General features: G+C 39.8%; 3 protein-coding genes across 3 annotated transcripts; 1 reads left to right on the forward strand and 2 right to left on the reverse strand.

The window, feature by feature from the left end:
* Positions 1–1,735: 1,735 nt before the first annotated feature.
* On the reverse strand, positions 1,736–12,450 carry leng8 (leukocyte receptor cluster (LRC) member 8). Its single transcript, XM_054621831.1, is given in 16 exon segments — positions 1,736–6,135; positions 6,232–6,439; positions 6,548–6,677; positions 6,766–6,834; positions 6,950–7,051; positions 7,309–7,603; positions 7,748–7,906; positions 7,997–8,236; positions 8,486–8,656; positions 8,742–8,913; positions 9,282–9,590; positions 9,593–9,701; positions 10,448–10,525; positions 10,706–10,897; positions 11,411–11,540; positions 12,151–12,450. Coding segments are annotated over 16 exon segments (2,568 nt in total). The 5' UTR covers positions 12,192–12,450; the 3' UTR covers positions 1,736–5,972.
* A 3,056-nt stretch (positions 12,451–15,506) lies between these two features.
* Positions 15,507–18,530, forward strand: cdc42ep5 (CDC42 effector protein (Rho GTPase binding) 5). Its single transcript, XM_054622388.1, has 2 exons — positions 15,507–15,629; positions 16,647–18,530. The coding sequence occupies exon 2, from the start codon at positions 16,649–16,651 to the stop codon at positions 17,555–17,557; it is 909 nt and encodes a 302-aa protein (XP_054478363.1). The 5' UTR covers positions 15,507–15,629; positions 16,647–16,648; the 3' UTR covers positions 17,558–18,530.
* A 207-nt stretch (positions 18,531–18,737) lies between these two features.
* On the reverse strand, positions 18,738–24,687 carry grwd1 (glutamate-rich WD repeat containing 1). Its single transcript, XM_054622387.1, has 7 exons — positions 24,440–24,687; positions 23,892–24,009; positions 21,894–22,056; positions 21,588–21,798; positions 20,827–20,972; positions 19,838–20,029; positions 18,738–19,319 (listed from the first exon to the last, which is right to left on the reverse strand). The coding sequence occupies exons 1-7, from the start codon at positions 24,660–24,662 to the stop codon at positions 19,011–19,013; spliced, it is 1,362 nt and encodes a 453-aa protein (XP_054478362.1). The 5' UTR covers positions 24,663–24,687; the 3' UTR covers positions 18,738–19,010.
* Positions 24,688–25,401: the final 714 nt, after the last annotated feature.

Raw genomic sequence — 25,401 nt, forward strand, 5'->3', positions numbered from 1 at the left:
TATTCAAACTCTTGTTGCCTTATTTCACTCGTTAACTGTCATCTTATTTTTCTTGTATTTTTCTCTCTCTCGTTCCTCACTCAGCTGTTGAATGACTTCTTGACTTGTATTGATCATTTCTTCTTCTCTTTGTTTCTGTTTCAGTCTTTTCTGCTGTGTTTGATTGTTACCTCTAAATAAAACAGTTTTCTCTCTTTTCCTCTTCTGTCCTTTTATTGAATCATAACATTTTCCAATCTTTTATTTTCATCCATGTCTTTGGGTTGTTTTGTTTCTATGCTGCTCTGATGCCAAAGAAGCCTGGATCATTTCCATCAGGCCTTACACAGAAACGGAAGCAGCCTTTTTCTGTCTATTTCTTGCTTGTATCAACTTGTTTCCTGATTGTACTTTTTTTCTAATTGACATTTTTTCGATTTCACTCCACTTCCTTCTTTTTCCCACCAATCTAGCTTCTATTTATTTTTTTCCTCTATCCTACTCTGAACCACTATAGAAAACAACACACACACACACACACACACACACACACAACACACACACACACACACACACACACACACACACACACACACACACACACACACACACACACATATATATTTTTATATATACTCAGTCTGTCCTTTATTTCATGTATTTTCTGCATTGTCTGCCCTAAATTCACTTGTCTCATTCTTTTCTTTAGTAGCTGCATTTGTAACAGTGTACTTGATATATGTTTTAATCTTATTTTAACTTTTTAACTTTCATCTTTTCTCCCTGAGTGACTATAACTTTGCCTTTGGCTTTCTCGCTTGCATGATTCATAACTCTTCTCTTCTCGTTTTCTCTTCTTCTCCTGCATACTACGTAGGCCTAGCTTTATTTTATTTTCATTTTATTAGCTTTTTAGCTCTTTGCCTGTTAGTGCTTAGTTCTCTCTGTCTTCTGCATTTATGTCTATAATTCTTCGCTACAGTTTTGCTGCTCTACTTCTTCTCCTTTCTTTCATCAGTAGTTGGTCTATTTCTTTTAATAGTTATTTTTTTCTCCTGCTTTAAAACGTTTCTCTAACTAGGAAGCCAGTTATCTATGAGCCTATTTCAACACATTTTGTAATTGTGTATTACATTATTGGTGGTTTATGCAGAAACGTCTTCCTTTGATTCTTTCACTTTCAATGCAATTTCTAAAGTTCTTATCTTTAAATCTATTTTCCTGCTGTTCTTGTTTCCTATTTGTATAATTTTCCCTTTTAAATTTAACTGCATGAGCTCAAACTTTCCTGTTCTTTCCTTTCTTTTAACAAACTGCTAGTAATTATACATATTCTTAATTTATTCTACACTAATTCTTTATCACTGCTGTACTTTCATTTCTTTTTCCTGTAATTTCAGCTCTTTTAAATGTTTTAAGCCCCTTTTATGAAACTCTTAACTCCTCTAAACTTTTCCAACTACTCCACTCAATTTACTTTGATGTTGTCTTATACCTCAATAAAAATGTCAATCATAGCTGTAAACATGCAGAGAAACACCTTCATTGTGTCAAATAACCAAACTCATCTCTTATTTCTAGTCTTTCAGTGTCACATGTGCCTCTCACTGGATATTTATGACATTTCTCAATAAAAAGTCCAAGCAGAACTTGACTCTGTTTTATTCTTTTTTTTACTTTTGTTTTATCCATTAAGCAAAATATGTGAATATAATATAGCTGTATGCATTGTGTGGTTTAAAAACAATAACACTGATGTCCTTTATGCTTGAAGTTTATTAGATTTCTTTCAAAAATATATATATACACAGTATTTACAAAATGGCAGTGTATCATGTCTGATCTGTAGATAGGGAGGAGGCATTGCAGATAAACGTTCAGCTTCAGTTGTTAGTGAGCTGCAACATAAACTATTAAAGCACTGTAGACGCCGTATAATACTTACTAGCGAGAGTGACTAATTGCACACGGCAAACAGCCACAAACATACTCAACATAAAAGGAAAAGATAAGAATGAGAAGAGAACAAATACTGGTTAGAGATTTGCAGGAGAGAGCAGGAAAGGACAGCATGCAGGGAGGGGAAATAAGAGAAAGTGAGAACAGAGAAAAGACCAATTCAAATGACAGGAAATAAACACAGCAGAGGTGAGGGACGGGGGGGGGGGGGGGACGGGGGGGGGAGTTCTACCAGTAAATATCAAGGAAGGAGTTACAAAAGACTGATGGGAGGTAAACGGTAACATGGGAGCAAAAAATACTGAAAACATGACTCAGGCATCGGAGAGGAAAAACCAAACATCCAAAATGAAAATGTGTATTGTTAGTTGTCTGGGGTGAATTTTCTACTTAAAAAATAAAATAAATAAACAACAAAGGGAACATCCTGGGTTGTATCAATGCTGAAAACCTGAGACATCAGATGTACACACTTTAACGATGTGTGTACAAATCTTACATTGACGCAAACCAAAGGCAACAAACAATTATCGATCAAGCTCTTTCACATGAGAAGAAACCAAAAGGTAATTTCTTAGCATGGGAGCACGCACCAGCACTTGTCAAAAAAGACGAATGTACACTAAGGATTTTGTTTTTAATTTATACTAAATGTAGGTTAATTTTGAGGATAACATATTCTGTATGTCCAGACACATTTTTTAGATGAGGGATTACGCTGTCAAATATAGGCTCTACTGCAAACTTAAGCTGTTCTGTCAGCCAATCAAACACCAGACGAATTAATCCCAAATATTAATAAATAGGTTGAGAGAAAAAAAAAAAAAAGACTAAATGACAAATGTAAACAGCAAACGACCGAAAGAAAACTATTTAAAAAAAAGTATAAATGCATCTGGACAAACAGAAAGCAGCAAATACATTAAGACTTTGTCAATCCTCAAACATTGGGTTAAAAACTAAACAAGCATCCCATTACACAGAAAAAACATTTCAAATATTTGGGTTAGCAGCAACATCAACATTTTCCATATTTCATTGTGTAAGGCTCCCATGTATTTCATCAGCTGTGAGGCTTCAACTTGAGTGGGTCAAACCAAGACTTGGATTGCTCACAATTCACTCTCTGCGGCTGGCGTCTGGAGGTGGTTCGTTCACTTTTCATCTCTCCATGTGCTCCTGCAATGCAGCAGTGCTACGAGCTGAAGAATGAGAGGTCTGGTGACGTGTGAGAGAAAAGGTTTCGGGGCTGAGGGGAGGGGATGGCAAAGAGGACAGGGGGATCAGGTAAATGAAGGGGAAGAAAGAAAACATGTTGAGATTGTTGTCATTACAAAATTGTTTGCTGAAATAATGGTCAACAATGGAACAGTTTGACAAACAAATGAACAATTCAGTTTTACAAGAGTATTTTGTAAATCTATCACTTTGTGGAAGGCGTTAACATTACGTGTTTGGCGATAGTTCTCCCATTCGTCGCAGAATATATACAATAGCTTTGCATGGGCCAATCTGCCAACATTTAACTGTCACAAAACAGTAAAGTGACACAAATGAGGGACAATGTTGTTATTTTTGTCTGAAAGGGACAATTTAACAACCACATTTGCTATATGACTGGAAATTGAGCATGATTTCTCGCCACAATCTGATTTAAGAGCCTGTGTAAATATTTTCAGGCTGTACTGGGATAAACCTGCAATTATGAACTCCACCACGACATCCACTCTGATGATGAAGACACAGCACACAACCTAATCCAGACCTGCCTGCATTGAAGTTTACTTTTCACATAACAGTTTAAAGAAGAGTTTTGCAAAACCCAGAAAGAAATTGAACACACTTACCCGTGTGAACAAAAAACCTACCCTATGCACTAATTGAAAGAAAAGCACAGCAGTATCATACAATATTTACAAACTATACTCTGAAGACAAGTAAACGCGTAACTTTTACAGCCTGCACTCACACACTCATGTTCAGGTCAGTTACACCACAGTCTTAAATACCTCAAGCTCTACAGTGGTAATACTGTTTGTATATATATAAAAAAAACAAAAAAAAAAAACAGCTCTAACTATGGAGGAATGATGTCAACCTGTATTTTCAATTTCAGCACAATCAGCCTATACGAGGACCCAAATGTTAGATTATGGTGGAAAGCAGAACAAAATTTAGTCAGTGTGAAAACTCCTGTTTCTTACATTTTCGTGCCATCTAATCACTTATTTTTCATACATATTTTTCCAAATTATCACCTAAAATAGTGTGCACCACCATCAATCGTATCCCAAGTCCCAAAAAGCACAAATATCTTGAAGATAAATGGACCAAGATCTTATCAGAAATGACAGAAACTGCTCTACTACTGCACTGTTTTGCACTTAGGTAAATAGGTTACAACTGCAGCTTTCGTTTTAGAAAATTCTATCAGGACTACTGAGAAAAGGACATAAAAGCACTTTTCTAAACTTAACTTTAACCTCCCTCTTTATTACATTACTGTCTACATCAATTTTGAATATTTTAACATCTTATTGGCGCCATTTTCTGCAATTTAGTATATTGTCAAATTTTTACCTACTTAATTCAGCTGTCCAATATATAAACCTGTAGATTGCCATAAAAATCTGCTTTGCAGCTCAATAATTATTTTATTAGGCCAATACTGCCGTCCAAAAACACAAGACATAAAACATTTAACACAGAAGATGAGTGAGGCAACATCTCTGTTGTGCGGTCATCCACCTCCTTCCAGAGAAGTCCCTGTCGCTTACCAGCCAGATGTAGCATACAAACCACTCGTTGTTATTCCTTCTTGAAGCACCAGGTTTCCCACCCATGCTCCAACACGCAGAATTCACCTTTAGCTGTATTTAAAAGATAGCAGCTTAGCTGCCACTGTTTCTTTGGATCAACAGCTGGTGAGGTTAAGACAGCCCAAGGGGATGACAGATCACGCTGCTGTGTTGATCAGGGTGTGCTGGATTCCAGGTGCTGCCAGGGCTTGTACCAGAGGACGATGAAAGCAGATTTCTTCTCTGCCTCCAGCTGCTGATTCTGGAGATGGAGCTCAGCTTTGACGGTGTGGAGGAGTGAGGAGATCACCTTGATGAAGAACACTTGCCTGTATCTTTTATCATACAAAGAGTCAATGCTCATCGGATTGAGACTTTTCCCTAAAACTGGCCAACCATTTGATGACTGTGACCAGCGAATGGGTACCACTTCATTAAATCAGGAACCAGATCTAAGACTTCAGTCCACTGCTCCATTACACGGGCCATTTGATTGCAGACAAGGAACAGGATGCACAGCAAGCTGTAGATACCTTGAAGAAACCAGGCGCAGGACAGGACATACAAACCACCACCCTTTTCTTCTTTCAGACAATCTGCTGGAATCTTCTCACCATGTTGGCTCACAGTCTCTAGGAGGAATATGTAGAGTTGACCTGAATCTGCAGGCTTGTTGTCAAACAGGAGAGAGGTGGATAAATGACTAGAAGAACAGCGGTTTGTTTTTCCTTTTTGGTTGACAAGGCTTAAATCTTCAGGTCTTGGAGCTGTTGACTTGAGGAAGGAAAAAACATAACAGAACACTGTTAGCTTTGACATCTGATGGTGGTTACTGAACAGGAACCATGAGGGGGACTCCCTGATCTGGTTCTGTGACTTCTGGGCCTCTAAATGCTGAGTCTACATGTTAATCCCAAATCTAAACTGATCCACTTCTCTGGCCTTATCAATGTAGTGAGATGACTTGGGCATTAAGCTAAGCTACAATATTTGAGTGACAGTGTGGTCAGACTTGTTAAAAAAAGTTCTTATCCGAGTGTCAGGAATTACATCTGAAATCTGAAACTTTCAGCATAGTATAGCATCTTTCTTTCTATATGGGTCTTTTACAGCTGTTAGTTTGCCAACTACCCTATCTGAATAGGCTGAGGTGTCTCAAGTGCAGTACATTGAATATTTAAGGATCCATAATGACCCCTTAGTGTCCCTTCATGATGCTAAACCCCCCCAACCCCCTCAGGAGGCAGCCAAAGCAGCTGTGCTGGCTTTGCAGTCTATCTTATGGGGGTCACAAGGGTAGAAGGTGACACCTAGCCCAGTAAGATAGGCCATACAGGAGTCTATACAAGAGAAGCCCAGATTGGACTGCACATACTCCACTGGCAAGTCGGGCCTGAACCTGCAGAAGAAACAGAGAAATTGGGATCTCATAAGTTATGAGGACCTAAAATGAGGAACTAAATGTGCAAATATAACATTCTGGAACTTTACTTACGTTTTGAATATGGCCCGAAGTGCAACCTTTCTTTCCCTCTCTACAAACTTGTCAATTAGGTATGAAGCCATACGCGGGGCTTCCTTGTACAGCTTAAAGAAACGGCGATAGTTTCCTAACGCCCAGGCAGCACGGAGGGCAAGAGCATGAGCCACACACACATCTGCCCGCAGTGCCGGGGTCAAGTAAACCAACTCAGTGGTCAGATCTGGAAGGGAAGATAAACGGCGAAAGTTAAAATATGAAGGAAAAAGGCAGAGAGGGTGAGATGTGCATTTGAGGTGTAAATGGGACTGAAAAGAAAATGTGAGTATACCTCCAGAGTTCTTAGTGAAGATGTAATACATCAATCTATATGCTGTAAACTCTCCAATGTTTTCTGAGGGATTATCCTTGTACAGGGCCTTCAGCTGGGTCTGGCACTGGTTGAACTCTTCGTGGTCTCCCTGAAGACAAACATTCAGCTCGTATTAAAACACGTACTGTTATCACTTTCAGATACGACAACATGTATAAAAAGGAAAACAAACTCACCTTTTCCAGAGCAATGCGTGCATGACACTCGTACACTTCCACTGTGAAGTCAGTACGAACTCCTTGGACCTGGATAATGACAGGGAAAATAAATTAAATTTAAGGAAATTCCAGAACAAACAAACCCAGACCACATTTGAAATCAGCAGATGTAGAAAAAACCCCATTTATGAACATTACTAACCGTGAGGTCCTGTCGTATGGACTTCATCTGTTCACAGGCATAGGTGTACTCCTGGTGGGTTTTCCAGTGGACTTTCACAGTCTGCAGTGATTTTCTCAGGACCTTCGTAAAAACAAGTTTAGAAAAAGATCAATGTTTTGATCTTAATCTTCTGTGACGTAGAAAGATGCATAACTCTTCTCAAAGGTTTCACCATAGGTCATCCCCTTCTTCTGCATTGTTTTATGAAATTTACATGGTATTAAGTATGCTACAAAAATAACAAGAGAACTTGATCTCAAAAACCTAAAACATCATTTTAGGACTGTAAAACTGCAGTGAGCATACATTAGACGGGCTGACTAGAGAGTACAACTTACATGCACAGGGCGCACAGTGGAGGGGTCCGGGGCACAGGTGAGCCTCAGATAGGACTTGGTGATGTCCTGGCATGTTCCCACAATAGGGCAGTCCTCCCAGCTTATGCCTTCCTGTGTTCCATCAGGCAAGTCCAGGGAATTGATGGAGAGAACCAGCGGCTCTGAGCGAAGCTGCTTGTGGAAACGAGCTGCTCTGCTCTGCTTCTTGGCTTCTCTGTTGGGGTCATGGAAATCCAGACCAGCATTGCCACCTTTCCTTTTCTTTCCAACAGCTGCATTGGAATCGTCCATGTTTCTGGGAGAACAAGTTAAAAGGTCACTCACAAAACATCCCTCTGTCATAGAGCAATAAAGTAGTAAGCCTCAAGAACAGTGATCAATGAGATTAGCCATGAACTGATGAGATGGTTTTATTTTTGTAACATATTTATTTATTTACCTCCTTCCTCTGTTTGCTTTCCCTCCTCTTCCTCGTCCTCTCTCCCCACGGCCTCTATCCCTGTCATTACCACGACCACGTGCACCTCTCTGACTGCGTCGAGACAGCTGAGGTCGGAGGTCACTGGAGATGCTGCTGTCTGACTGTGAGCCAGAATCACTGATAACATAGAGACATAAGACATTTAAACAAGGGAATACAAAGGACACCTACACTAACCAAATAAATGACAGGGCGATGGTGTCTTACCTGCGTTTGTGCCTTTGGTTGCTGCGGTCCCTGTGTCGGCCATGGGAAGGGGATGGGGAGCGGGAGGAGGAGTGGGAGGAACTAGAAGATGGACTCCTCTGAGAAAATATATTCCTGTAGTGGCCCAATCTGTGTGCACCAGCCCTGCCTCTTGAAGACGCAGCCGCTGGACTTCCACCATGGCCGTCTGATGTCCTCTGGGATTGAACAGATTCCCAACGAGACTGCTTGACCTTTAATCTGCAAAAAATATATAAATAAATAAGACCTGTATCACAAATCGCAAACTATTCAGATAAAAAAAAAAGATCGTCGGTCTAACTTATTGAAAACAAATCAAAAATTCAACTCAACTGAAACCACGTCAAAATATAGTAAATAGATATGTCTGACATGCAACGCTCATGTGCAAACGTTTAAAGGAATATTAAAGCTTCGATAACAACTAATATATACAACAGAAATACTCAAATCTACTACTAAACTCACTCTGGCAATGGCTCACGAGTCCAATCAATAGTGTAGGCAGAGCCATCCTTCAGCCGGTCCTGCAGAACTTCCTTCAGTACTTTCTCTGTACGATCTTTGTCTTCCTCCGTCTCACAGGCTGTAAAACAGCGCTGCACATATTCCTTCATGGCTTGGGGCCAATCCTGGGGTCTGGAGAAAAAAGCAATCTAAGTCAACATATCACTCACAGACTCTTTGTCTTTTTTAAAATATGTATTGACAGAATAGTTCATACCTTGTCTGAGCACCTCCGGGTGCAGCACTGGCAGAAGATGGGGAGGAAGGAGTTGGATTTAATCCTGAGGGCTGCTCGCCTGGCGGGAAAGTCTGATTGGACATTGGAGAACACTGAACCCCATAGGGCCTCTTGTGAATATTGAACTTCACTGAAGCTGTCCCAGGGGACTCTGTGAGAACAACAAATAGAAAAGAAATAAGATTAAGAAACCAATAATTACAGTGTTTCTTCGTTATTTCCAGCCTTCTATAACTGGAACAATCACCTTTAGGTTTGTAGGAGCCGAACAGTGAGATACAGAAGAATGTCATTTTACTTCTTTGTATAAAAAAAATTGGATATTTGGTTTCAAAATGTAGGACATTGTTCACTGCATCATCCTTTAAGCATCACAGCCCCCTCCCATACTAAGCTCATCCTAATGGGATGCTCCTGATATAAATAATCAAACACAAAGCTCTCTGATTGGTATGGGACAACTGGTTCTACTTGTACTTGTTATACATGTCAGCTATTTAACAATAGAGCAAATCTTACGTTTCATGCGGTGCCACAGTTGCTGTCCTTGTTTTTGGTTTTTGTTTTTGTTGGCCTCTCCTCTGCCGAGCCCTGGTACATACTGGCCTTGCTGCTGTGAGTTATTCTGAGAGGGCTGATAGTTGTTCTGGGCCTGGAAACCCTGTCCGTAGTTGGGTCTTCCCTGGGAATGATTGTAAACCTGCATTTGGTTGGGGTCACTGGGCGGGTATTGCATGGAGTTATTGGCACTGTAAGCATTTTGTGATGGAGGAGGGGGATACTGGGAGTTGGGTGGGGGAGGAATTGGTGGGGGTGGAGGTGGAGGGGTTTCTCTGAGGTGGTTGGGCTCTGGGGGGGTTGGGGAGTAGCAGGGGTCGGAGGTTGTGATTGAGACTGGTAGCCAGAGGACTGGTCTTCCATTCCCGGCACTGGAGGAGCCTATAAAAAAAAAAGATGGGGAAAAATCAATTTTAGCAATTTTTTAAAGAAACATTTTTTTCCTGGAAGCTACAAAAATGCCTAGGAAATTAAGTTGAAATTCCTTATCAATTTTACACAACTACTGCCAAACTATTACAAAATGAGACAGTTTTAATAAAGCTGCAGGTCATGTCCAGTAACCTTATGTCCAAGCATTAGTTTGTCAGGTGCTCTAAATTTAAAAAGGGTCAGTGTCAAAACCTCATCCATTAGGTCTGTTACTATTATTAGGGAGTGGCCCATGTATTTGTCCTGAACATGTATAGTACGTTCGGAGACACCCTGTGAACCGACTTCAAATAAACCGGGTGGACAGGTGTGGACGAGCGGGACATGACGCAAAGGCAGAAAGACTTGTAACAACGTCTGCTGCAAGCTAAGCAAATGAAACAGCAAACCAAACCTGTGTAAGCATTCGTTTGTACCTACTACAGAGATTGCTTTCTTCTCCCTTCAGCAGTTTACTTTAAGGCATTTTTATATTAACCATTTCTTATTGACAACATGTCAGTATTTGAGTGCCCTAACTGTTACAGTAAGAATGATGGCTACTAAGCCACTGTTGAATGTGAACATTTAAAAAGGTTATTCAATGTTCTAAATATTATTATTGTTTCCTTGCTGTACAGAAAATGTACCCCAAAACAGAGGTACATCCTGAACCACAATTGTGTGCACTGTGTACACACATTCTTGTTATGTACCTGTCCATTAGAGGTGGGAGTTCCTGGATAAGGCCCTTGGGGTACACCATACTGATTTGGTGGATATGCTGCTCCATACTGGGAAAAAAAGAGAAATTCATGTTGTCATTGTAGGATATTTTCCAAATCTCTCATCATTAGATTTTATTTTAGGAGTTACAGATGTACAAGCCTTGCAGTGCACAGTGTTGAATGAAGCAGATGCATTTTCTATTATTTGTATTTTTTTATAAGAACACAATATATTTATGTACTTACTGGACCCATGGGGTAGTAGTAATTATAGGGATATGTGTATCCAGGGTAATGTTGCTGAGTTTGTTGGTACCATGGATAGTACTGCTGCGGCGGCTGCTGCTGCGGTGGTTGTTGTTGTTGTTGCTGCTGCTGCTGCTGCTGCTGCTGTTGAATGGCAGCAGAGTCAGTCACTGGTGGCTGAAACTGACCGGCCTGAAATTAGACACATGCACAAATAACTTGTTATTTCAAATTGGAACAGGGGAAATCATTCAGCAGGGACAGAAATCGCAACGCTACAAAAATATACAAAAAGGAATGTTTGAGGAAACTACCTAGATCATGTTTACAGGCGTTCCCCAACCTTACACTTCCTAACATCAGTTTGCCATTTCATGCACATATCCCTTATACAGAATACACTTTCTACACAATTGTTGCTGTAGGAGTTTTGTATATGTTGAAGAAATAAAAAGGTAAAGAAATCTGTAGATACCCAATGTTGCTATAACAGTTAATTGTTGTAGAATGTAGTCAGGACACACACAAAAATCATAGTTAGGATGTAGGGTACCTTTTAATGTCAACTGATAGGATTTTGATTTCTTTAGATGTTTTTGTGTCCACATTTGTATTTTAATATCTTAAATTGAGATCAGATCCCTTAACATAAACTTAAAATGCTAGGTGTAAAAAAAGATAGAGACACAAAATATTAAAGCACACCTCTGCTGTGGCTGTCCGGTTGGCTTGTGCCGTCTTAGCAGCGCTCTTGCTAATAGAAGCTAGTGCTTGTCTTGCCTTCTCCCATTCTGGGTTTTCATGAACCTGGCCATCTCCAGCACCTCCATAGGACCTGCCATCAACCAAAAAAGTATTAATACACTTTAATTATACATTAGCACATGCATAAGGATACAAGTCTTTCCTGTTGTCATTGTAGAATATTATTAAAGTCATTTAATATAAAGATATGTTAATGCCAACATTCACATTCAAAAACACCATATTAACGATTTATGCCTAAACAGTTTACACTATGATTACATCAGCCATCTTATTACAATCTGTCTGACCTACATAGCAGCTGACTGATCTTAATCATCTTGGTTGAAGCAGAGCAGCTCTCACAGTTCACGTTATTTTGTTTTGATATGAATGTTAACTTCTTGACAAGGTTTTCTGGGCCAAACCATGACGTCAATAACGAGATAGGACGTTAATGAAACGACAGTAGCCATGAGCCACTAACAGGTTTATGTTTGGTAACAAACCAGAGGCCTGCATGTAGCTGTGCTGGCTTAACGTCATGCTAACACTTGTCAACATCCTCAGCTGAGCTCATTCTGAACGTCTCGTAGATCAAAGCTAACCACGTCATCTCTACATATCATAACATGTGTTTATTATTGTGGTGTATGGGTTGAATTCTTCGAGTATTGTGTGTCTTCTGTACTGAGACCTACCAGTTTGTTGTTGGTGCTGCTTGTGTCGTGTTGGCCGCCATTTCGCCACAGACTACCGTTAGCTAGGAGCTAGCGCCTGGCTAAGCTAGCTGGCTAACGTCGTTAGCGTTAGCTCTGCTGCCAACTAAAGCGAAACAAGGTAAACAAGATGAAACCTGACAGGACGGTGGACTGATTAGAGGAGCAGCCAGCAGACTGCCACTGACTTGAATCCAGCCAGTCGAGTCAACCTTTAGTACAACGTGCTTTGATTACAGGTGAAGTGAACATTCGCGTCCCTTCCTTCTTCCTCGACGAGAAACTTCGTCTGTTCAGGTCGCGGAGATACAAAATGGCAGATAAGTGAAACTGTCTGAGTCAGGTGACGTGGTGTGTCCGTGTTTTGTTGCCCAGAGTACATCCTCGCAGGCAAAGCGTACGCCCTTGTTGCGCCCCTCTTCTGGCCCGCCCCCTACAGGCTCCACCAATCAAATGCCGGCTTAATGTTTAGGCCAGAGCAGTATTCGTCTACGAGCCTGTCAATCATGAGGACTGAGAAAGGATTGTATTGCCTGACAGGTTAAACGCAGGAAACAGTTTCTCATGGGTTCCTAACCTTGCTCAAATTGGTATTGACAAGGATATATATATATATATATATATATATATATAATATTGAGACACACAACTTAGGATATATATATATTTGAAAAATGCTCAAATATATATATATATATATCCTTGTCAATACCAATTTGAGCATTTTTCAAATATATGTATCCAGCCAATCAATATATATATATAAATATATATATCCAGCCAATCAATATATATATATATATAACTATAATTATTCTGTCTGTATTTATAAGACATTTTTTTTTGAGTTATTGTGGATTTTTTATTTTTCTTACTTACTTATTTAAAATACTTGTTTGTTTTTTCTACTATGTACCTTGTTTGCACTATATCTATGCTGCTGTAATCCTGTAAATCTCCCCGCTGCGGGACTAATAAAGGATCATCTTATTTTATCTCATTTATATATATATATATATATATATATATATATATATATATATATATACACCATCTGTGAAAAACATCATTCACTTTGATTGACCTTAATTAGTTGGGCAGCTGATCCATTCCAATCAACGATGCAATGTATGTTTTTTACTTGTGTTTTTCAATATTCATAGATCTTGTGCATACACATTCATTATAGTATATTGATTTTTCCTCTTAGCTTCCTGTGAAGCACATACAGCTGCAGGATGTGTGTTTGCATGACCTAGTGTGTGTGTGTGTGTGTGTGTGTGTGTGTGTGTGTGTGTGTGTGTGTGTGTGTGTGTGTGTGTGTATTACAGAGAGGGGAGTCATATCCTGTCGGACAGTCTCTCCCACACCCCGTGCCCCAAATCTTTAAGCCTTTTACGAAGTCTCTATGGAATGAGAATTATATTTTTATCTGTTGTATGGTTCAGAAATATGTGGCAAATATATAATCCTCTTCTGCCATTTATAACTTTTTTTTATTCTTGAAATTGAGAGAGTTTTATTGCCTTTAAATACTGATAATAAATACCATGATGTTGAAGACAACGCAATGCCTTCCTTTGTAACCTACATAAAACAATAAAGAATGTCATAGTTTTATGGACATTATTCAACTTGATACCAGGATGCGCCGCTTTCAAATAAATGCAAAAAGCGTTGTCATTTACTATGATAAATGAAACACTGTATTTAGTGTAATTTCCAGACCATTTATCATAGTAAATGACATCAAGTGCCTATTGAATGAATTATTTGTTCCCATTGTGTCTTTCTGCTACATCATCACACAAATATGTTTAGCATTTGTGACAAGATCTCAAAAACAATGACTCACTACCCAGCACCATTGTCTGAATACCTGGTGTTTGGTAATGCTTCTGTTTCTTTAACCCATGAGAGGAAGCTGGATAATACGGACTCTAAAATAGCATCCCTCCCCCACTCCTTTTGTTACTTATTGGTTGCATGAGGGAATGAATGGGGTTAAATATGTGAGTTAATTATATAATAATAATAATAACTTTATTTATATAGCACCTTTTAAAAACAAGGTTTACAAAGTGCTTTGATAGACCAGCCAGCAAGACAGTGCATAAGAAACAAAATGAAATAACAAGTGACAATGAAATAACAAGTGACTTATGCAACTGTCTGACAAAAATATGCTGTTGGCTAAGTGTTGCAATACATGAGGTTAACTTCACCAACAGCATTTCATCAGTCACCTTTAAGTCAAACACTTCATAATAATTTCAGTGTGTAATGAAATGTGTCAATACAAAGCATAACTGTGGCCTGACATTTTCTTTTGGTATGTATATGTAATACTTGATCACCTAGGGGGATTTATGTTCCACAGTTAAAAATGTACACATACTTTAGGCTGAGTGCAGTATTTTAAACTCACAAATGCACTTTTTACTCTTGTTTGAGTATCGTTTGCTAAAAAAAATACAGTGCTCAGCTGTTTAAGAAAAGAATTTTGAAATTAAATTATATAATCATTTTTAAAAGATTCACATCTCTGAGAGAAAACGTATAGGCTTTGGGCTGAGTGCCGACAACATGGTGCAGTGCTGGTGTTCGTCTTATCATGTCATTTGTTTTCGTAGTAATTTGCCTCTGCACTATACTTTTGCTCTGGTTTATGCTTTAAGATGCTTGTTTAAGAAAGGAGATGCACTTATGACTTCTGGTGACTCGTAGTTCTCTTGAATACCTATGTTGAATACACTTCCTGTAAGTCGCTTTGGATAAAAGCGTCTGCTAAATGACTGTAATGTAATGTAATGTAATTTGTTAACAATAATAAAAAAAATATAAGAATATCGCCTTATCCTTTTAATAGAGCTAGCAGGAAATATAACTGCATGGCTAATTGAATAAAGGAAATGTGAAAAAAACCAAATAATTGAAACATTTTATTAAATCATAGTGACAGGACTTTGATGATCTCAGTATTTTAATTAAGCCCTATTTTCCATAAAGACATACAGTTAAAGTTGACATCATGGCAGTTTCAATCTAATACTTTTATGTGGATATCAATACACATAACCCTCATTCACATTGATTTCCAGTCATCTACATACAGCCTGTTGTTTAAATGATAAACTATGAGCAACAAATCAGTTTATATCATAACCTTAAATAAAGATTTGCTCTGTTTAGAAGCATTCTTTTAGTCTCGGTCATCTTTAACAACTTCTGGTAAAGTCGACTGATACTTTGATCCAGCTCTCCCCAATAACTGTCGCGTCACTTCCTTACCCCATGCCCATCCCTTTGGAAAAAAAGAAAAAGAAAATTCACACAGACCAGCGACGGCGAGAAAAAAAGAGCGAGGGAAAAGTCGAGAGGGGAGCGAAAGTCAGAAAGCCAGATGAAAAAGTTGGATACTGAGGAGCGAGCCAACCAAAGACCAGAATACTCTCTTTAAAGTAAGTTATTTTATACTTTAACTGTGTCGGTGACGCTCATTCAGGTCAATTGATTAGCGAATTGTACATTGATCCGATCGTTCCTGATGCTTTGCCAGTAAGTGTAACCCTCGCGTGCTATTCGTAAAAGTTATACATTATACATTTAAGTAATTAAATAAGTAATCTACTTTAACTTTTATTGGAAAATCTTGAGGGTTGGGGTAGGCCTGTAAGAAAGCCCCCTCCCCTCCAAAATCTGATTCTCTCTTTTTCTCTCTCTCTTTCTCTCTCTCTCTCTCTCTCTCTCTCTCTCTCTCTCTCTCTCACTCTCTCCACACACCACACCCACACACACACACACACACACACACACACACACACACACACACACACACACACACACACACACACACACACACACACACACACACGTCCTTAAAATAATTATTTCTCGAATGTATATTCTGGTTTGTCATGTATGGTTGTCATTAATATTGCTTACTTATTCTGTAAGGCATCATCAAATGTATGGAGTATTATTGGCTTCTACATACTGTCATAATAATTAACTTATAATGTTTCCTTTTTTCATACTGACATCTCAATTTAAATCCACCAAAAGTAGCAGAGCTCAATGGCTTTTTGTGCTATTCATCCAGTTTATTTTTCAGGGAGAAAGTTACAGTCTTGTTTTTGTCCGCATACACCCTGAGGCCAGTGAAAAGTATGTGCTAACGTTGCATGAGTGTGTTTCAAGTACAAGTCTCAGCATGGCCTTCACAGCCGCACCAGTGCCAAAATGCTTATTGGTGTCCCACAATGTTGCACAACATGGTGAAGCGTTGACACGGCCCTGTCTTATCATTAGGGTTGACTGGGGCTCCAGTATTTTCAGCTTCTTGAACAATTTCTGCATGACACTATGGCAACTCATTTTAGGGTAACAGCTATTGACCCCGTGTTATCATGTGTATCTAAGAATCTTCTCCCTTTTTTTTTACCTCTTTCTTCCCGTCTTCCTCAATCTGCCTACAGTCATGCCGCTGCACAAATCAACCCGGGCGCCTCGCCTGGACCCCACCATGATCTCAGCCCCACTGGGTGACTTTCGCCACACCATGCACATTGGGAGGGGAGGCGATGCCTTTGGGGACACATCCTTCCTGTCCACTCTTGGCCCGAGCTCTGCCAGCCCTGATCCTGGGAGTCCAGGGACGATGCCAGATGCCGACCCTCAGGTGGCGGTCAACCACAATGACCTATATACAGACGCTCCAGGAAGCCCTCAGAACAATGAGCTTCAGCACTCTGAGTCAGTGTCTTCATTTGACCTGGACCTGGATCTAGGCCCGTCCATGCTGGGAGACGTACTAGGGGTGATGGACGGTTTGGGGCTTGACCCCAATGAGGAGGATGTGTTCAATCCCAAAAGCGGCACAACCTCGGTGGAAACAAATCAGGGCAAAGTGGCCGTGGAGATGTCTGTGAACATGCAGAACGAGATGAATGGGAAGAACTTGGTTGGGTTGGATGGAAACCAGGTGGGAGACAACAGGATACCAGATGGGAATGGGATCAAGCAGAAGGGGTTACGACCAAAAGTGCGATTCAGTGACAAACGAGAGGAGATTATTCGGCAGGCGTCTGAAGAGGAAGAGGGTCAAGGGTTCGACTTCCAGGATGAGGATCAGCTGGCGTGTCGCAGTCCAACGAGGGTTGAGAGTGAGAGCGTAGTAGGTGGAGGTGAAACCGAGTTCACCAATCACAAAGTAGATTTGCCACCTAGTCCGGCCTCGTCACATAGCTCAGAGTACGAAGGAGTCACCCCATTGGACAGGAGGAGGGTCGACAGCTGCCACTCAGAGACTGATTCAGAGGAGGAGGAGGAGGAAGAAGGACGGGGCTACACATTTGAAGATGAGTTTGATGATGAAATTGGTCTATAGGGGATAGGTACAGTTTTCCCTTGAAAACAGAGCTTTGCTGTCAAGTAAATCAAGTATACTGTATTTTCTTAAACTCATAACTTGAGTATCATTTGAATGGGAGGCGTAAACAGAATGAAACTGGATTTTTTTTTACAAGATTTACAGTTTGACGACGTTGCTCAACTGGAAAAAAGCATTTTGTTTTATCTGTAAGGGTAACAGATTTGCAATAGACTGTCATCTTGATCAGAAAAATCTGTGCCATTAAGGTTATACGAGTAAAAGGTTTGTAGCACTTTGATTTATTTCATTGACTTGGTTGCTTTGCTATGAAACAGACTAAATTAATGATGCTTGCATTGTTCATTATTACTTATTCTTCATTCTGAAGTTCACACAAAAGGTGTTTGAGCTTTATGTTATAGTGCCTTAAAAAGAGCTGTTTTCTTACATTATTGTATCATATGCTATATTAAGTCTTAATAATTATTTTTCATATTGCATGTTTTATTACAATCTGTCTTCTCTTGTTTAATGCATTTGACGAGATTAATGGTTCTTAAAGACATTGTCAGAAAATAAAGTTCTCCTGTGTATAATTAATTACTGTGAATTTGTCACATTCCAAATCGACAGTGTGAGTTTCTCTGGTTCACATCTGTTTTACACATCTGTTTTCGTCATGCAGTTTTTTTTCCAAGTAACTAAAGCTTTTCTGTGGGCCGTGGGGCTGGACTAACACTACAATGCTAAGACAATCATGGGATTTTAAGGTCAATTGTAAATCAGGACCAGCGGTGTATTTTGTACATGTTTGCTTGTATAATGCTGTATTTTTAAAAAAGTATTTGTGTTTATAATGCTGTAAAAGGGAGAAACCATTATGCTCATCTGTTGAAAATGCTGGTTCAAACATATTTGTTATCCTGTGGTTTATTAAGGATTACAGTGAAAACAATAAAACAATTATTGGGATTTTAAAATATTCATCAGCCTTGGCTATGAGTTTTTTTTCCTTCAGAAATGACTCTTGGGCAAAAAAACCCTGTACTTTATAAAGTATTCAGAGTGAACCTGAAGATTCTTTGATGTAAAGCCACTTCCTGAAACAAAGTAATTCTGTACTTTGCTCCATTATAAATGAAAACATAAATTCAAGAAAAAACAAAACAACCTAAAAAACAGTTTTTACCATTTTATTTTAAGCAATAGGGAATGCCTAAAACTGTTTGCGCATCTGTAAAACATACAGACTGAAAGTTCAATAGTAAAGTTTATAACACCATATGGCAGCTATGTTGGCAAATTCATGTCCAAAAGAAGAATTATTACCTTCACAGCATTATTTACATTATTACAAGCTCCTTAATGATGAGACATATTAGAGTTTACTGCTCATTACACATCAAATGTGTACTACTCATATGAATGCAAAAACCTCTCACACACACAGACACACGACACACACACACTACACAGATATTGTCCTGAACACGTTGAATCCTGACAGAGCCGTGGAGACCATCACACCAGGCATCTGTGGGTGCCAGTGGATCTCCTTGATCTCCGACTGACCCTGGTGCAGGAACAGAAGCTGAGGAGGTAAGTCCTTCACCCCCTCCACCCTGGCACCCACGTCACATGACTCCACAGACAGATCCCACTGGCTGACGACGTCATCCGCTCCCGAGGCGGCGAACACACTCGAGTCCACGGGGCTCCACTCCACAGACGTGACGGGGGCGCTGTGCTGCTTGAAGTTGGCCACAGGCCGCCCGGTCTACAGATAAAGGTGGAGTAAGAGGTTTGACAGCTGTTCATCCAGTATATGATGCAGAGTTTCAGGCTACAGCATTATTAATCCTAACATGAAGTCTGATTTATACATATTTGTATTCTCTGCCTACAAGACATTGGCAGGGCATATAGGTGTGGGATTTAAAAGGCAAATTAAAAACGGATTCCTGTACTAGGAGGATGGCCATTGCGGTAATGACCCACTATTGTGTAACAGGCACATGATGGAACGAATGTTATTAGTTAGGTGCGGCAAAACTGTGCAGGCGTTTGATTATCTGATGGTGTAACTCTTCAAGCGTTGTTTGTTGTGTAGCACTAATGGTGGGTTACTTTGTTGTGATGACGCTGTTTGATCAAACAGTAAGATCTTCAATCCGTGTCATAGTTAAACAAGTCATAACTCATAGCTGTGCAATGGTCAACTGATCTACCTTGCAAGTGTTGAATGGTAACTAATACATGTATTTATATAATGCAAATTAAACTATTTTTTCTTACCTTGAACTGACGAAGGTCCCATACTTTCAGAAGCCCATCGTCCCCCCCTGACAGGATGAATGGTTCGGTCCTGTTCCAGCTGATCACATTGATGTCTGATGAGTGAGCTTCGGTGGCTGAAAGCATTGAATTGGGTGGGGCCCGGATATCCCAGATACGAATAGACTGATCCACCGAACAAGATGCAAAAACCTGTGGAGAACAAGACAGAACAGATTCTGTATAAACACAAAACAAGACTTAAGTATTTCCAAAAAGGGAACTCTGTCGTATTTCTTGCAAAACTTTCTGTTTTAAGTGTGTGAGAGTTTCCACGTTCATTATTTATGTTTAATGCTCTTTACAAACCTTGCTACATTGACAAATTACAGCCAACCCAAGTTAGGTTGCACAAAGTCTGAGCGTACACACATAGAAACATAAAGGTAACCTCCCATGTGAGGCTGCAGGATTCACATACGCACACCACAAACTAGTTTGGTTACTAGTTCAATTGCACATTTTACTTTGTTTCCTAGTTGTAAAACTGAGATGGCACATAGTTACAGTGTTAACAGGTGGTGTTTTGAAAGTCAACATGGCTTCATTCATTCCTCTCACCACATCCTGTTCTTCCATCCCAACACCTGTAAAGCTCCAGTGAGCTGGTAAGATCAGTTTAACATTATTGAACAGTGTGGAGAAATACATCCTCTACATTTAAATCACCCTGAATATTCAGTGTATGATTATTATTCAGTGGGGCTACTCCAGTTCTGAGGTCAGCACTGTGGTTGGGGGGCAAAGAGGACAACAAACATGCATGTCAAATCCTAATATGCATGTTTAATACTAATGTTTTTGGTTCAGGAGGAAACCAACATAAACAGATAGATCTAAGTCGGCCCCTGTGGGGCGATCTTGTAGTGAGCAGACAGTGCCGCCCAATAAAGCTCCACCTACGGTACCTCAGTCTAACCAACTACGTCACTATTTTCCTACAAACATACTGTAGCTTCAGTCGGCGACCACTGCAGATCCTCCACAGACTTGCTGTGGGAGCTAAAAGGTCGTTGGTCAATCTGCCATGAAGTCCCTCCCTCTCGTGGTTCCCACACATGGATGTTCTTTTTGCAGTCTCCACTGACAAGACGACCTGTTAATAAAGTACAAAGAGAACACTTCAGCTTTTGTTTGACAGACACACACATCTATGCTATTACACTTCACCGCATCCAATCAAAACTTTATGTAAAGCATGACCTAATTACATATTCAAGGTCTGGAGGAAAGCAAAAATAAATATATGTTCTGAGTGGTGTTGTCAAACCACAGATTTCAATAATTTAAAAAATAGGCAAGTGTACACCATTAAGTTTCTTGAAAAGATCCTCAGCACAAAATGGTGAGAAACAGTTTAATGGTCTAATTCCACAATTTACAACTACACTTATCAAAGTCCATCTCTGAGTTGCCACACCAAATTTGTTTCAATTTCATTCTTTATGGTTGTGCATACTTCAGCTTCTTAGACAGTTACGAGTGTGAGATAAAATTATACTTAAGGTTTGATGCAAACTGTTCTTCTCATGTTACTCACATAACACAAAGTCCACTAGGTGCAGTCAGGGACACATTTATACTTATAGGACTCAAAGTATGGTTGTCACCAAAGATTAATTTTCAAGTGTCAACAAGGCCAGAATGTAAGCAAGTTGTTTGTCTCTTTTTTTCATATCTAAATTGCCTTGCAGGTTAAGGAAACACTAACCAGGTACTGTAGGTGACCAATCAACAGCAAAGCCTTCAGCCATGTGTCCTGAGAAGCTGAAGAGAGGTGTGGCTTCCTTCTGCTGCTTGATGAAAGTTGCCATAGCAGCAGAACTGTGCACGGCTTCCATCTGAGGTTGGAGGTCAAATATTTCTACCTGTCCCTTCTCTGACCAGACAGCAGCCAATGACTGCTCTCCACGTCGGGTCACCTGGAAATTCAGAAGCAAAATCAGTCATTAGAGAAAGTTATTCAAGTTTCTATACAGTTCATACACAAGTTTGCCTAGAAAGTGACACAACATACTCTGACTCTGTTAATCCCTCCATAGTGAGGCATCATGGCCAGCTCCATCTGTGGCTTCTTGTCTTCATCCTCATCATCCTCATCACTTTCTTCATCACTGCTTTCTTCCCCCTCTTTGTCTTTCTCTGTTCCGTGAAGGTTATGCATGCGTATGACGATAAGCCTACAACAAAGAGAAGGGAGGCATTTACAGGATGTAGATGACATCTAATCTGACACAATTAATTCATATATATTATTTTCAGAGTCTGCAGAAGATAGCAAAGAACTTAAGAGATAGGTATGTTATCTGTATTCAAGTGCTGAGTTTTGGTATTAGACCAAACAAACCCACAGTTATTGAGAAAGTTTCCAAATAACCTTTAGCTGACCCTTTGAAAGGAAAATTCCCAACTCTTTGAATGCTGGATGGAGGATGTCAAAACAGAACTGAAACTTTGCAGCCCAAATAAGCCTATCACTGTGTGAATTATGCCTTGGTAAACACACTTCAAAAACGTATTTTTACACAATAATATGAGCACTTTTGTACTTCATGTGAGCAAATATAAACATTTATTTTTACCTTTCTATCAGTTATTTGTATCATTAATACCACAAAATGATACTGACTATGGATAGGTATAAGAGTGCTGATGCTATACTGCCTATATATTTGTTAATCTATCTCGAAAACAACAGTAACTATGAGGCTCATTACATGTTAAAGATGTACTATTAATGTGTTGGCAGTCTGTTTTACCCCAAGGGGTGAAAGTCCAATTCACAACCAATCAGGTAATAATTAAAATCAACAACAGTAATTCAATTCTGTGCCTCTAGTTATAAAAAGCCATCTAGAAACTAGGGCTACACAATAACTCAAAAACATATGTATGTAGTTTGATCACACTGGAAAAGTGACAAAACAAAGTATACTAAAACCAGAGTTAATACAAAAAAACCTGACTGCCAAAATCCAAAGGCCATCAGTGTAAATAAACAAACTCTACGTATTTGGTGTCATATTGTCAGTGCACTGTATCCGTCTTGGCAAACGCTGTCATTAATATGGGAAAATTCCCATTTATTCATATGCAATATTGTATGCAACTCTATCTGGACTGATAGCTACCGTTATCTTATATAAACATATTTATGATCCATACTTGTAAACTTACTTTGGCATTGGACACCTTTTTACGATTTGCCCCTTATTGTTATCTTAAGACTGTTTATATTTGCACCCTTCCCACTTTGTATTGTTACTGCTGCACAGCTATTTCCCTCTGGATAAATAAAGTCATATCTGATTTTATCGCTATCATCCACCTCGAATGACATGGACTTAACATTAATATAAATGTTAAGACAGAATTTACGAGTTTTTTTCTCTCCAATAAAATTTAAGAAATGTATTTAAAAATGTTCATATAGATAATATCCATGCTATGAATTCATACACAATTTAAGAATCAATGTTTTCCCTTTTGTGTACTTTTGCATACACTTTTGGACTCAAATGACCTTATTGATCTTGGCGTTACCATGTCTTGGTCCCTGTTACAGAAAGTATGGTTTTATCTTTGAATGTAGAGTCTAACGACAATCAAAGTAATAGTCTGAAAAAAATGCAGTTCCTCTTCTGCACATTCGCAGAAGAGAAACTGCATCCAAATATTGTTTTGTGTAGAAATGATTCTGGCTCCAAGAATCATTTACAATTGTTTTATTAGAAAGTTAGTTTATTAGATTATTCTGTTTATTTTATTTTTTATTTATATGCCTTTTTAACATTTGTTAAATAATGTGTGCAGTTTTTTTCTGACACCATCAACAATATTATTATAGCTTCTGAACCTCGTTGACTAGATACCATTCTGGATGCCTTCATCACGGAGCAACACTGTCATCATAATCTCAGCAGCCATGGTGCTCTGATGGAAGTTTAACTAATTCATTTCAGATCATAATAACCATAACGTGTAGTGTTTATGAAGTTGGTCCGGAGGCGTGTACCTGTTGCTCAGAGCCGTGTCCGCCTGTGTGCCCGCACAGAGCAGCATGGACAGAGGGAACTGCTCCCTGCTGTCTCCATCTCCATCTCTCAGGATGTCGAAGCTCAGACACGGAGCACCTGAACACAAACACCAGTTAAAGATAAGATAAAGATAAGATAAAGAGGTTTTTATTGTCATTGTAGTGATACAACGAAATTTCGTTTGGTAGCCCTCAGCCAGCCAGCAGCAGCGAACAACAAACACAATAACAACAACAACAACAACAACAATATACAACACAATAACAACAATATACAACACTATAACAACAAAATAACAACAATATACAGATAAAAATACACAAAAGGAATGAGAACTTTACTATGTACAGCAGGTGAGTATTTCAAATTTTAAATGTGTGCAAACAGTGCCGTGTACACATTGGTTTCGGCAGTGCAAACAGAGCATAAAGTGTAAAGCTGCAGCTAATGCACGGTGACAACATCTACCAAGACATAGCAGTGTGGCTAACTTGATGCTAACTCATCTCGGTGGGCTACTACTCGCCTGTCTGACACTCGTGGTACATGCGGTACGCGGACCGGTCCATCTCCAGCTGCTCTCCGGGCTTTAGCGGCTCGATCCCGGGCACGTAGACTTTCCTCTCCTCTCCCCCGTCAGCTCCATCCTCCTCCATCTCCACTCCTTCGTCCTCGTCGCTGCCAGCCTCGTCCAGCTCCTCCATCTCGCCTCCTTCCTCGGCAAACGTGTCCTCGTCGGGCGCAGACATCTTGGCAGAGGCAGAGAGCGCTTACTTCCGGTATGTTGAGAGAAGGGGGCCACGTGGTTTAAACACCCTGCACTGTCACCCCTCCCCGGCCGGCGTTACTCCCACCCCACCCTCACTCTCCCTGTCTCTTCCCCCCGTTTACGGGAATTCAGCTGGTCCCTTTCAGGCTTGGCTCCACGTTGCCAGGAAAAATCAGACTTGCAAATGTTTGTCTCGGAAATTTCCCAAACTGCGATGCTTAACCATGAAAGTGAATTCGGCCTGATATCATCGGAGTTAAGTGGAAGTCCAGTGTTGTTGTCCCCAGTCCCCGCAGAATAACATTTGTTTAAACAATCGGATGAATCATTTCCACGTTTTGGGGTCATGTGCACGTACTGACCCAGGACAAGATCTCCCACATGCCCCATGAGTGAGTCAGATTACTGCATTAATTTCAAGAAGGCTAAAGCAACATGTGTACGACCTGCAGCTGCACAGCCTGTGCTGACACTGGGGTCAGTAGCCTCTGTATAACAGATGGGAAGCAATTAATTTGGCAGCAGCCTCATAGTGTAGATCTTTAAAGTGTAGAAAATAGAAAGTAAAAAAAATGAATTTCCCCAATGAGGGATTGATAAAGTACTTCATTTTAGGTAGCCTATTTGCCAGTAACTGATACGCATACTTAAGAATGTGTTGTGCAGAATCAGGAGGAAAAGCATTTGTGCCTTTGGCTTTATTTTTGTTTTCCTTATTT

The sequence above is a fragment of the Anoplopoma fimbria genome, chromosome 20, assembly GCF_027596085.1.
Source record: "Anoplopoma fimbria isolate UVic2021 breed Golden Eagle Sablefish chromosome 20, Afim_UVic_2022, whole genome shotgun sequence".
NCBI lineage: Eukaryota > Metazoa > Chordata > Actinopteri > Perciformes > Anoplopomatidae > Anoplopoma > Anoplopoma fimbria.